The sequence below is a fragment of the Ascaphus truei genome, chromosome 15 (assembly GCF_040206685.1).
Source record: "Ascaphus truei isolate aAscTru1 chromosome 15, aAscTru1.hap1, whole genome shotgun sequence".
Lineage (NCBI taxonomy): Eukaryota > Metazoa > Chordata > Amphibia > Anura > Ascaphidae > Ascaphus > Ascaphus truei.
The window spans coordinates 9,787,898-9,802,419 of record NC_134497.1 but is presented as its reverse complement, the minus strand read 5'-3'; the positions used below and the strand labels follow the sequence as shown (position 1 = coordinate 9,802,419).

The following is a 14,522-nucleotide window of genomic DNA, read 5'->3' as shown; positions in this document are numbered from 1 at the left end:
CTGGTGTCCTTATTAAAACAGACTGAAGGTGAAGAAATAACAGGAGTGAGCGCAGTATGACTACGGTGCTAACATGTCTACATGGAAGAGTGCCTTGATTTTGTAATAATTTCACTCCACATCTATCCTTAGGAAATCAGCAACATCTCTTACAAAGCAACAACTGATTTGTGTGTGGAGCTGGAGATTTAGAAATATACTTATGTAACGGGTATTCCCTGTGAATACAGACGCTGCTGGTGCTCATTTACCTGTGTGGCCCTCAGGAGCCTAAGCCTCTGCATGGAGAGCCTGGGGTACATATATATATATATCACAATATCTCGTGGTGCAACGCCTCCACCTGGGAGGGATCCCGACGGAGCGGGAGGAGTCCCTCACAGGACACAACACAATAATACTCACTGGTATAAACAGAACGGTCTTTACAGAACACAAGCACATAAGTATACTTATACTCTATATGAATCACAACAATAATTGCTCTCGTTGAAAGTATTATCCTTCCCAACCACCGTGTACCCCTACACCGTGTCCAACTGTACTATACAGGGCCCTTGGCCACTCTACCAGGTAAGTGTCCACAAGTGATACCCCCGCCCTTTAGGCGTGCTTCTTGCGTTGCTGTACAGTGATGGTGCACTGGTTGAATGATACCTGCCCGGGGCTCCGACCCTGGGTTCCGCAGACTATGACAGGGATTCCGTCCGGTCCGACGTCGTCATCTGCCACCGCGTGGGGTGAATTCCGGCGTGGATAATATCACCGTAAGTCTCTGTGTCTTTGGTGGCGTTCTGAGCCCAGAACCCACCTCGCAGGGCTGCACTGCTTAGCACGGTGTCCCTGACTACCAAACAGATAATGGGGCAGAGTCCCTACCTAGGGCCTGTCCCTATAGCACAACAAGCAGTTAATGTGGCTCAGGACCTAACTGGGGCCTAGGGGGCTGCTCGCCTAATGCAGTGGGTCACAGACCCCTGCACTCACCTCCTACCCCTAGCTCTTCCTGGTCCTGACTCCGTGGCTCAGCGCGTGAAAATGTATCAATCCCTGAGAGCAGGGAGATACTCCAGCCCTATTGGCTCCCTGGCGTCATGTGGTGCGCTCCTGGGCTCATGGGACATGTAGTCCCTTCCAAGAGCCTTCCCTGGTAGGCTAGTGCGGGGCGCGCGATCACTGCGCATGCACAATGCCTCTGATCGCCGCCGCATCTCCTTCTGCACTGCGCATGCGCGAAGTACAACATGGCGGCGCCCTGCACTGTCGGGCCGCCGCGGAGCCACCGGAGCACCGGAGCACTCCCTGTTCGGCCCCCACCCTCCAGAAGTGCCGGCGGGTCCGCCGCTTGGCTCCGGCGGCACTCGCCCTTGCCCCGGAGAGCGGAGGGAACGGGGGTCCGGGGCTACACTTACAACATTGGTCACCTTAAGTGTCCATTCTACATCTTGCACAAACCATCATGTGTACACCTCGTGCTCCTTTAATGCTGCTACATGTATGTCTTGCTGCATCCAGTTGCACATGTATGCAGTGTTGTAGTAGTTTGTCATGTGTATATAGAACACACACACGTGCACATACCCACACGTGCCCACCACATACACATAGACACATAGACATACACCTACACATACATATTTATTTTATCATTAATTAATATACATTAGAATTTTAAAAAGGAAATCAATTTATACCCCAGTGCTCCTAATATAAATGAGAATGGTCCGCATTCGCTAAGCAGTGCTAAACCAAAACGCACTTTATCGTTCATTCAACTGCTGGGGAATCTGTTTGTAACGAGAGAGATTACAATCCATGTTGCGGCATCGACAGAAGGAGAAGCCTTTTTGTCACGGGCTGACTTTTTCCACCCTAAGATCCGAAGCCCAGAGTGTAAAAGAATTGCATGCTGGGATTCAGCGCAAACATTAGGTTTAGGATATAACACGGTTAGGTTGTGGTGCTGGCTGCTGATCTTTGAGTAGCACTCGCTGACAAGGCCGCCCACATGGTGTGTGGCTGTTTCATCCCACCGCAATCCCATGGTCGCCACTTGTACTGAATCTGGTTCCAGGGTTGGGTTTTGGGAGCATATTGTTGGCTGCTTCAGCACCACCTTTTAAAGGAGCAAATCATGAAGCTTTTTGAAAATATTTTTTTAACATAGGATTGGATTTGGGGTGTCTCTAGAGTGGAACCCCATTAATCTCGGCTCAGGGAACCTCCTGCTTCCCGAGATAGACATCCGAAGGGGGGGGGGGGGGGCACCGGTATCGGGCATCGTTTAAAGGTCCCTCGTCACGCGAGCCAATAGGAAGCCGAACCTGATGACGTCACTTCCTATTGGCCAGCAGGACGCGTTGGCTTTGACAGTCCGCCATTACATGAACCCTGCTAGCCCAGTGGAGCGGGTACCGGCACCCCCTACGGGTATCTCTGGAAGCAGGGGGTCCCTGGAGCTGAAATGAATGGGGTTCCGCTTCGGAGACCCCCCCGATTTAATGCTATTAAAAAAACAAAACAAAAAAGAAACTGCCCGTTGGGTTGCCTCTTTAAACCGCTAATCCCGCTTTGCAAGATCTATTGCAACAAAGTGAAGTTAGTGCTACATTAAAGCTTTATTTTAGTCAAATGTAATGTCCCGGGAGCATGTCATTACCCAGAATCCCTAGCTGCAGTGGAAGCATAATGGGGAAGGGCAGGATTGCAGAGCTGTTGGACATGTGGGACTGCTCAGTTATAAGTGGTATTTTTGTTTGCTATTAATAATAACTAATAGTAATAGAGTTGTGAGCCTTTTCACCAGCAACGCCATCTACTTCAAAGTTCATTGATTAATTCATACTTTTTTAGGAGGAAAATAATAATAATAATAACACGTTCTTGTATAGCGCTGCTACTTTTACGTAGCGCTTTGCAGAGACATTTTGCAGGCACAGGTCCCTGCCCCGTGGAGCTTACAATCTATGTGTTTGGTGCCTGAGGCACAGGGAGATAAAGTGACTTGCCCAAGGTCACAAGGCGCTGACACCAGGAATCGAACCAGGCTCCCCTGGCTCAGTGCCAGTCAGTCTCTTTACTCACTGAGCCACTCCTTCTCCTAAAAAGGCTTGAAAACCCTCCCCCTCCCCCTCCCTGATTTCCCACCACCTGGTATTACTGTATCTACACTGTGAAATGTGCTTCTTCAATCTCCGCATCTGAAATACTGTAAATGTGTTTTTTTTTATCCACCTTTCAAAAATGTCAACATGAGAACATCTGTCGCTTCAGCTTTCCCGGGCAATTCTGTGAAACGCATGTTTATTGAGAACTGGTTATGTTTTATTGAAAATCAAGTTAATTTGTTTTTTTTTATGGGGAGTACAGTAAAGCATTTCCTGCCTGTGAAAAATGTAAAAAAAACAACAACAACAAAACAAATTGAGTTAAAGGGAGATATTTAAGAATATACTTATGGAACAATAGAATAATTGATCAAATATGTTATCCTGTATGTATTAGTGGGGATATTCATTTTGTGGTTTGCATGGTGAATTTGGTATTTTTGTCATGACCCGCCCCCCAAACAGTTCAGGTTTTAAGGATATCCCAGCTTCAGCACAGGTGGCTCAATCAGAGGCTCAGTCGAAGGCTGAGCCTCTGATTCAGTCACCTGTGCTGAAGCCGTAACTGATTAATCCACCTGTGCCGAAGCAGTGACTGAGCCACCTGTGCTGAAGCAGTGACTGAGCCACCTGTGCTGAAGCAGGGACTGATTGAGCCACCTGTGTTGAAGAAGGAATATCTTGGACACCTGACCTGTTGGGGGGGTGGGTGGGGTGGGTGAGAACCCTTGTTTTAACATCTTGGATCCTCGTGCCTTTCCCCCTCTCCCAGCTTCATGGCTACATGGAGAACAAGCCCTTGGGCCTGCAGATCTTCATTGGGACAGCCGACGAGCGGATCCTGAAACCTCACGCCTTCTACCAAGTGCACCGCATCACGGGCAAAACGGTCATCACCACCAGCTACGAGAAGGTCATCGGGCACACCAAGGTGCTGGAGATGCCACTGGAGCCCAAGAGCCACATGAAAGCCACGTGAGTAGGGAATCCCAGCGGAAACCAGAGATGGTTAATGGGTAATCAACCCAGACGTAGAGTATTAAGTTACCATGTTCATAGCCTTATCACTCCCACCAGTCTGGACTGTGATTGCCAAACGTGTGGTTATAGTTTCCCAGAGAGAAGAGCTGACCATGAAAAGTTGGATATCGGCAGCACCTTCTTCAAGGCACGGGCTGCTTTAGGCCGAACACCCTTATGATTTAAAGGAGCAATTGATACGCTTTTTACATTTATTCTTTTTTTTTTTTTTACATAGGATTGAAGCATGGGGTCTCCTGAGCGGAACCCTGTTAATTTCAGCCCCGGGGACCCCCTGCTTCCCAAGATACAGAAGGGGGTGCCTGGTATCTCGGCAACGTTTCAAGCTCCCGCGTCACGCACGTCAATAGGAAGCCACACCTGATGACATCACGGCTTCCTACAGGGCCGTAGGGCGTGGGGGCTTCGAAACTCCGCCATTATGTGAACCCTGTGAGCGAAGTTGCTACCAACACCCCCTTCAGTATCTCCAGAAGCAGGGGGTCCATGGACCTGAAATTAATGGGGTTCAGCTCCAGAGACCCCCTACTTCAATACCTAAGACATAAGGCCCTAAGAATATCAACCTGTATGTGATGCTGTGGGCGATGCGGGTCTTGGGAACAGTACTATTGCTATCTATTTAAAGGTGCATGTATGCTATGAAATAAAAGTAGTCACTTCCTCACCCTAAATAGTATGTAAATAAGGGTACCCCATTATTAATGAGATAGCGAATAGAGATCGGTACTATTAATCATGTGGGAAGCCACCCGATGTCTATGAGCAGCCTGACATTTTCTTTGGAGAAAATGCTGCTTTTCAAACCAGTCCTGGTGTTTTAAGCTCAGGGGGTGGGCAACTGCAGCCCTCAAGGGCCACCAACAGGTCAAGTTTTCAGGCTATCCCTGCTTCAGCACAGATGGCTCAATCAGTGGCTCAGACGAGAGCCACTGATTGAGCCATCTGTGCTGAAGCAGGGATATCCCGAAAACCTAGCCTGTTGGTGGCCCTTGAGGACTGGAGTCGTTGATCCCAACCCTATTTACGTAATGGCTTTAACACGACATTGTTTTGCTTCTTCCAACAAGTCCTTTTTATCTTATACTATATTAGTGAATGAAAGCACTGTATGTTTGCCTGCCTGCCTGGATGTCCGGTGTCCCTAGCGGCAATCTCATTGGTCCCTTGGGCCGCCCGCCCCCGCACACCTCTCATTGGGCTCACACACTCACACCACCCCCTTGGCCCGCCCCCCACACCTCTCATTTGCCTGAGGCGGAGTGACGGGCCAAAGGTCCAAAAAAAAAACACACACACACACACACACACACACACACACACACACTCTGTCACACACACACACACACACACTCTGTCACACACACACACGGGGGGGGGGGTTTACATACATTAGCGGGGCTCACAGTGTTAGCAGCACATCTCCCGCTCTCTTCCCCACCGGTCCCGGAGGCTCCGCCTCTTCCTCCGCCTCTCCCTGTTTCCCGCGCTTTCACCCCCCCCCCCCCTCCACGTGGGAGCTGCCGGACGGGTGAGGGAGCTGCCGGACGGGTGAGTGAGCGGCCTTCACCTCCCCTCACCCCCCTTCACCTTCCCTCACTCACTTCCCCTCCACCCCCCCCCCCCCGGCGCCGCTACAGTCAGCGGGGGAGCAGAGTGAGCGAGCGCGCGCCAGGGACACAGCGGGGGAGCGGCCACAACACGCTGCCTCCCGCCTCAGATCCACGTGGGAGCTGCCGGACGGGTGAGTGAGCGGCCTTCACCTCCCCTCACCCCCCTTCACCTCCCCCCACTCACTTCCCCTCCACCCCCCCGGCGCCGCTACAGTCAGCGGGGGAGCGGAGTGATCACCTCCCCTCACTACTTCCCCTCCACCCCCCCCCGGCGCCGCTACACTCAGTGGGGGAGCGGAGTGATCACCTCCCCTCACTCACTTCCCCTCCACCCCCCCCCGGCGCCGCTACACTCAGCGGGGGAGCGGAGTGATCACCTCCCCTCACTCACTTCCCCTCCACCCCCCCTCCCCCGGCGCCGCTACACTCAGCGGGGGAGCGGAGTGATCACCTCCCCTCAATCACTTCCCCTCCACCCCCCCCCCCGGCGCCGCTACACTCAGCGGGGGAGCGGAGTGATCACCTCCCCTCACTCACTTCCCCTCCACCCCCCCCGGCGCCGCTACACTCAGCGGGGGAGCGGAGTGATCACCTCCCCTCAATCACTTCCCCTCCACCCCCCCCCCCCCCCGGCGCCGCTACAGTCAGCGGGGGAGCGGCCACAACACGCTGCCTCCCGCCTCAGATCCACGTGGGAGCTGCCGGACGGGTGAGTGAGCGGCCTTCACCTCCCCTCACCCACCCCTCACTACACTTCCCCTCCCTTCCACATCCCCTCCACCCCCCCTCCACCTCCCCTCACCCACCCCTCCTCCACCTCCCCTCCACCTCCCCTCACCCACCCCTCACTACACTTCCCCTCCCCTCCACCTCCCCCCCCTTCACCTCCCCTCCACCCCCCCTTAACCTCCCCTCCACCCCCCCTTAACCTCCCCTCCACCCCCCCTTAACCTCCCCTCCACCCCCCCTTAACCTCCCCTCCACCTCCCCTCCACCCCCCCCCCCTTCACCTCCCCTCCACCCCCCCCCCTTCACCTCCCCTTCACCCCCCTTCACCTTCCCTTCACTCCCCCTTACAACCTCCCCCCCTTCCCACCTTCCCACCACCTCCCCCCTCTTCCCACCACCTCCCCCCCCTTCCCACCTCCCCCCCCCTTCCCACCACCCCCCCCTTACCACCACCTCCCCCCCCTTCCCCCCTTCCCACCACCTCCCCCCTCTTCCCCCCTCTTCCCACCACCTCCCCCCTCTTCCCACCACTTCCCCTCCTCCATCTCCCCCCTTCCCCTCCTCCATCTCCCCCTTCCCCTCCTCCATCTCCCCCCTTCCCCTCCTCCACCTCCCCCACCTCCCCCCCCCTTCCCCTCCTCCTCCCCCTTCCCCTCCTCCACCTCCCCCCCCTTCCCCTCCTCCTCCACCTCCCCCCCCTTCCCCTCCTCCACCTCCCCCCTTCCCCTCCTCACCTCCCCCCTTACCCTCCTCACTTCCCCTCCTCCACCTCCCCTTTCCCCATCCCCCCTCTCCCCTTTCCCCATCCCCCCTCTCCCCTCTTCCCCCCTCCACCCCTCTTTCCCCCCTTCCCCCCTCTCTCCCCCCTTTCCCTCCTCCCCCACCTTTCCCCCTTCACCCCTCCACCCTTTCCCCCACCTCCCCCCTCCCCCCTTCTCCTCCTCCCCCACCTCCCTCTTCCCCCTTCCTCTCCTCCACATCCCCCTTCCCTTCCTCCCTTCACCTCCTGTCACCACCCCCCCCTTCGCCTCCTGTCACCCCCCCCTCCCTTCACCTCCTGTCACCCCCCCCCCCTCCCTTCACCTCCCGGCAACCCCCTCCACCTCCCGTCACCCCCCCTTCACCTCTCCCCCTTCACCTCCCCTCACCCCCCCTTCACCTCCCCTCCGCCCCCCCTTCACCTCCCCTCACCATCCCCCACCACCCCCCCCCTCACCACCCATCCTCACCTCCCCTCTGCCCCCCTTCACCTCCCCTCACCATCCCCCACCACCCCCCCCTCACCACCCATCCTCACCACCCCTCCGACCTCACCTCCCCTCCTTCAACGCCTTTCGTCCGCCCTCCCGCCTCTGCCTTTCTCCCGCCCACCGCTCACATCCCCTGCGCCACACAGCCGCCGCACGCACTAAACAGACCTGCCACACTCGACAAACACCCGCTGCCTCTCACCCACCCCACACACTCGACACACACCTGCCGCATCCTGCCCCTACGCAACAATATCACTGACCAGCTGTCACCCGCACTCGCCACACACCCGCCGCCTCACACCCTAGCAGGACCCCGACCCACAGCCAGCACTCACTACCCACGCGCCACCCGTACTGAACACCCACCCGCCGCCTCACACACGCTCACACCCTAGCAGGACACACGCCTCACATTTTTACATCACTTATGTCACCAAAATATACATTGTACTGTGGTGTGTTTACAATAAACCATTTGTATACAACATCGTATTACATTTTATTCCATCTTTCTTTTCAACATTATTATCCAACCTTTCCAACAAATACTCACCTATTGTTCCACCATTTATAAATAATACTACCTATTACGCAGTTACATCCCGGGCAACGCCGGGTCTCTCAGCTAGTACTATATATGATTCTTCTATTTGTTTCTGTGACCCATGAGATTGAAGGGGGGGAAGTTGATGATAAATAAATAAATTGAAAATAATAAAAAGGTTCAATTCTATCAAAAATAATTAAAATTAATGCAGCAATTTATTCCATTGTCATTTTTAATGTCCTTTAATCTTATTGGGCCTTTACAAAGATTTATTTATTTATTTTTGTAAATCTGATGCTCCATTCAGGAGATTTAAGCGTTTGAAATTTTAGGCGTACGGGAGATTAAAAGGAAGCTCTCCCTAGAGCCCAGTGCAGCCTAAAGGTTACCATGGTAATGGCAGAATCTAGGGATTAAGAAAATCAAGCACTAAAAAAAGAACATTCTTGGTAATACACAGTGTCACCTTTTACTTATCCATTTTAACATGGGACCCCTATAAGGTTATTTCTGCCACATTACTCCAGCTTTTCAGCACAGCCTAGGTCAAAGAAGTGCAGAGCCAGTAACCCTACTCACAGGCAGCCTTTTTGAGCTTTTGGGTCTCATCAGTATGAGGATGGTTATATTGGCTTTGCAACGTGAAGCATGCCTTGCCCCTGGCACTTGGGGCCTGTGCCTCCCTGTTGGAGTCTGCTGGCCGGGCCGAGAGACAGCTGCGCATAAACTTGTTCCGCTGTCTTTTTCCCTAGCATCGACTGCGCCGGCATCCTGAAATTACGAAACGCGGATATTGAGCTGAGGAAAGGGGAGACCGACATCGGCAGGAAGAACACGCGAGTGCGCCTGGTCTTCCGCGTGCACATCCCAGAAGCCAGCGGCCGCATCGTCTCCCTGCAAGTGGCATCCAATCCCATTGAATGCTGTAAGTTGAGTTTGGTTTCCCACCCGAAATTGTACGCTGCAAAGGAAGGAATGAGTCTGTAATGCAAAATTAGAGCGTCAGGGGGCCACAGCTGTGACCACCATGCACCCAGCTCCCGTTCAACCCTGTGTGGGCAGAGCAGCTGGTGGATTTCAACATATAGGTCCTTATTCTATAATTTCCCAATTAGCCGTTGGGTGCGGTTTTTGGACGAAAATGCTCGTTGAAGTCAAACAACCTGAACGGCCGCATCGAACAATACAGAATGACCCCCATAGTTGAGCTGTATGTGATGGGGGTCACTTTATCTTTTCTTTTCAATATATATTTGGGGCAGGAAAATGTATATTTCGGGGGAATTCAACGCAATGATCTTCCTGTTACGGCATCCACTTTCCCACAGTGTTACATTTCACACCGAGATAGTCTTCCAGCTTCGATTAATGAAATGTACGAGAGCCAAGTGCGTGGACAACCAAAACGCCAGTTTTGATTATAAATCATGTCGTTTTTTTTTTCTTTTCTCTAAAACTGTCGAAAAAAAATACGTGTTTTTATATATTTCTATTATGTAACGGTTTGCGATGCCCTATGCGGAACATGACTAAGTAACAACATTCTTGATTTAACTTGGTCTGTGGCAGTGCCAAGACGCTCTTCTGAGAGAAGATTGTTGCTATCAAACAATACATACACTGGCCCTGATTACCAGCAATACTTTCTGAGCTGGGTCTGTTTGTGGTTAAAGGGTGAGATAAACATCTAGATAATACAGTGTGCAGAATAAAGTCTGATCTGCTGCTTCGTCTCAAACTCTCAAGAAGCAACACAGCGATGCAATTCTGAGTAATAACCTTCTCCAGCTAACCCCCATGCAATATGTTGTGAATGCATCTTCACAGTGTCGGAGAAGAGTTCAGCGCTATCCAAATAAATGGGATTAAAATCTTCCCCAGCGTGTTACTGTAGGTAGAAGTAGTTCTACTTTTATGGATGGAGTATAGAGTACCAGCATACTGAAAGGGGGACTCTTCTTCAAAGGCACAATCGTTCTTAGTCTTAAAAAGGGTGTGTGTGTATATATAATGTATGTATATTTAAATATATCGATGTATTTATATTTACATATATCTATGTTTGTATTTATATTTAAACATTTCTAAGTATGTATGTATTTACATTTTGGTTAGGTAAAACAATCTTGCCGTGTGACCCTTAAGTCAAGGGACAGATTCTGGAAAGACTATGGAGTAAGAATGGGTAGGATATGGAAGGGGGTCAGATTTGATGAGTAAGAGGAGAAGACCCAGCAGGAGACGAGGACAGTGTATTCTGTAACCATAAATTAACCGCTAGTTGTTGGGGAGAAGTCATAAAGTTGCATATTTACTCTAAGGAGTCAACGATTCTGAAACATTGGTAATTAATGCTCATAGCCTACATTGCAACACAGATGCACCATAATCTATTGGTAAACTCCATCTGTAGGAATGCGTTCAATGTTTGCTCGGTTGGCATTGGCTGAAGTCCTTCCATAAATGCCGCGATCGCGTTGGGTTGAATGGGGGAAACGAGGAAGAGCAAAATAAATCTCTCCTGCATTCTGCTTATTCTGCACGCGATCATCTAACAGAATCTCCAGCATTATCCTTCACTGCGGAGGGGTCTCCAAGCGGAGGGAAATAATTACAGCGTGACATTTCTGTTTTAGTTGGAAGGTGAAGCTGGATGGAGCGGATATCCAAGCAGCTGCGGGAGGGTTGTGTACATCGTACGCGCGACGAATACAACCTGGCAAAGCGTTGAGCAGATTTTCTCTGGGGAAGCCTTGGCCGGTGCAGGCAGCAGCACATTTTTATTTGATTTCCCAGAGAATTGGGTTCTTCGTTGGCTTGGCTTCTGTGCAAGGTCTTGCTTTTGAAGACTTAAGTTTCCTGCTGCATCAGCCCCCTTAAGTATTACATTTAATAGACTGGAAGGACCGACTGTTGGGGTCTACTTGAATATGTATTCAGGCTTTCCTTCTCCGTGTGGTTTACGGTTGGACACCCATGCACATCACAAACCCGCTGGCAGTCACAAATAACTTGCTTTAGCTGGTTTGCTTTGCACACAGAGCCGCTTTTTACTGTTTGAGGAACTTAATTAACCATAGCTTAGATATTGAGTATTACTTGTTTGGCCATTAGTATCGCAAACCAGATGTTTTATGTTGTACAATGTGAAGGGCACAACTGCTTTTAGGAGTGCAAACTCCTGCGTGATGAAGGAATAGGTTCTCAGGCTTTTAAAGACATAATTGAATCAATAAAGTTATTATTTGTAACCTCTGTAAAGCAGAAATCCAAGCGGCCATTTTTTTCCATTTGGATTGAAGCAGGTGTTCTCCAGAGCTGAACCCCAATAATTACAGCTCCTGGGACTCCCCCGTTTCTGGAGATGCAGACCTTCGTAGGGGGTGCCAGTAGCCGCTCGGCTAGCTAGATCCATGTAATGGTGAATTTTCAAAGCTCCTGCATCCTGCGGGCCAATGGGAAGCAGTGACATCATCCGGCGCGGCTTCCTATTGGCCCACGTGGCGCGGGAGCTTTAAACTTTGCTGCGATGCCGGCGCCCACTTCGGAGATCTGTATCTCGGGAAGCAGGGGGTAGAAATGAATAGGATTCAGCTCCGGCGACCCCTTGCTTCAAAACGATGTAAAATATATCTTTTTTTAAAGTCCGCTTGGATTGCTCCTGTAATAAACTGTAGCTTCACTGAAAGACACTACTTTCAAAACGTGCTATTTTGCGAGAGAGAATATTTTTGCCTGGTATATTTTAATACCAGGTGTAGATTAATCTCTGCTTTGTATTCCCAGCTCAAAGATCTGCTCATGAGCTTCCAATGGTGGACAGACAAGACATAGACAGCTGTCTGGTGTACGGAGGACAACAGATGATTCTCACTGGCCAGAACTTTGCTACAGAGTCCAAAGTCGTATTTACAGAGAAAAGTTCAGGTGAGGAAGCTTTTGAAATATATGAAATCAGCCCACTGTTCCTTTTATAAATCATGAAACCAGGAGGGATTCAGTCTACGTTCTAGGACACTTGGTGGGGACCGTTTCGCTGTCAAGGTAAGCCCCTAACCTTACCCCGTACCCTAAAAATAACCCTGATACGAACACTACCACCTACCCTAAAAACCTTAACCCCTTACCCTAAAGCCCCTTACCCCCTATGCCCCACTCCTTTGAACCCCCTATGCCCCTTAACCCTAAAAACCTAATTTCGTACCCTAAAATCCCCCTCTATCCTTAAAACCCCCTACCCTAACTGCTTAAATCCCTTAAGTTAACTTACCTCATTAGCGAAATGGCCGGCGTCCAAGTGTCCAGCAGCGGAGCGGCCGCAGCAAATGGTCCCTCGGCGACCCAATTCCGGCGGCAACCACATGTCCGATTCCGTTCAAACTATACAAGCCTAGTACGAGTGTAACACATACGTGCTGTATGGTTTTGGGGGGTAGGATTTAAAGGTTGGATTTAATGAATTCAGTCAAGATTCTATATGCTCTCGAAGTGTGTGCATCATTTGTGTGTAGTCCGATTACAAAGATCGCAACTTGCAAGGAGTCCCAGTGTTTCTCGGGGGCTAATACATCTACGGTTGGTCCTTTCTCCATCCAGGGACAGAATGTAGACACCTTTTTAGGACATCCACCTGGTGCCTCCATACTTACATGCTGAAATCTACCCCCATTCCCTGTGCTTCACTTCCCTTTTCCCATAAGGTGACTTCCGGTGACTATATATTTTGTTCATTACATAGCGCCGTTCGTAATTATGGGTATTTATCTGGGTAGGTTCTGCTCCCTCATGTCCTACTTCTAACTTAAAGGAGCAGTTCTTTTTTTTTTTACAGGGCACCTGAGACCCCACGGTTCCCAAATTACTTACCGGTGAAATCACCAGGTTTAAATCTTCCTCGGGCAAAAACAAAATGGCTGCCAAATCTCTGGCCAATAGGAAGTGATAACCTCTTCAGTTGTGGCTTCCTATTGGATGGCCATTTAAATCCCCATTAAAAAAGCAAACAAGCCAAAAAAAAAAACCCAGCTTCGCCATTAGGGTCCCATTGGGCTGAATATAATGTGGTTCAGCTCTGGAGGCAGCTAAAAACAGTACATTTCCACATCTTGTCTAACTTGTTGTGATGTCATTGGGATATCCCAGGAAAATACGGCAAAACAGGAAAAAATCTAAGGGCACTGAGAATGATTGCTGCTGAAACCCAGTTGCCATAGCTGTAACAGGCTCAGTGAGACGGGGTGGAAGCCAGTGTTTTGGGAGGTTTCCCTTCATGACACAACGGATTGGAATTCTACAGATGGTAAATCCTCATTCAAGCAGGCAGCCTCCATTGGCCGGAGTCTGCTGGCAAGCTGCTCCCTACGGGGGCGTGGATGGAAGCGAGCCTGTTCTTGATTGTTCTGTTATGAGACATAATTGTTTAAAGAGATCTTTTTTTTTTATTTATTTTTTTTCCCCCGAGAACTCAGTTGAAATAAAACTGAAGCGAGAATAACCCATCACCTGCTACAAGCGAGATGTTGATATAAAGCTTTGGCGTAGGCAGAGAAATTCCCCTTTCTCCCACTTAGTCATCGCCTGCTTGTGTGACTCACTTTTTTACATGCTGTTTCACAGTATTATGTAGCACTGCGGTGCGCTAACTGGGGGGGGGCGCGGCTCACTTACCCGGCTTCCGTGTCCACTCATCTCCATGACAACGCGGCGTCAAATGATGCCGCGGGGCCACATGACGTGACGTCACATGACCCCGTGGCGTCATTTGAGGCCACAGGGCGGGCGCGACACAGGGGGAGAGCAGGCAGGAGGGCGCAGCGCAGGAAGTTGGCGCACCACTGATTTAGCATATAGTGTTCATATTACAGAATATGTGTGTGACTGTGTGTGTGTGACTGTGTGTTCCCCTCTCTCTCTGCCTCTCTGCCCCCCCTCTATCTCTCCCCCCTCTCTCTCCCACCTCTCTCTCCCACCTCTCTCTCTCTCCCCTCCTCCCCATACCACCGTGGAGTTCTCAGGGCCTTCTGTTCAGCCTCACATGTATGCACCGCACATGAAGTGTATGCAGTAGATGTCATTGATATACTGTCTGCCCCTATTAGCCAAAGTTTCAGAACTTCAACCAATAGGAGTGTGAGAGACCATGGAACAATCCGTACTCCAGCTGACAACTGAAACTACAAGACCTCTGGTTGAAGACATTCATACAAACCATGGAAAATTCCTTTGAAAAACA

At 50.7% G+C, this 14,522-nt stretch overlaps 1 protein-coding gene across 6 annotated transcripts in view; it reads left to right on the top strand.

Moving 5' to 3' along the window:
• Positions 1-14,522, top strand: part of NFATC2 (nuclear factor of activated T cells 2) — a 111,253-nt gene that overhangs the window by 37,395 nt on the left and 59,336 nt on the right. For all 6 annotated transcript variants that reach the window (XM_075571550.1, XM_075571549.1, XM_075571548.1 and 3 more), the window contains exons 4-6: positions 3,880-4,082; positions 9,043-9,215; positions 12,077-12,217. In XM_075571550.1, the coding sequence (XP_075427665.1) occupies positions 3,880-4,082; positions 9,043-9,215; positions 12,077-12,217 (517 nt within the window). The remainder of the gene's footprint in view (positions 1-3,879; positions 4,083-9,042; positions 9,216-12,076; positions 12,218-14,522) is intronic.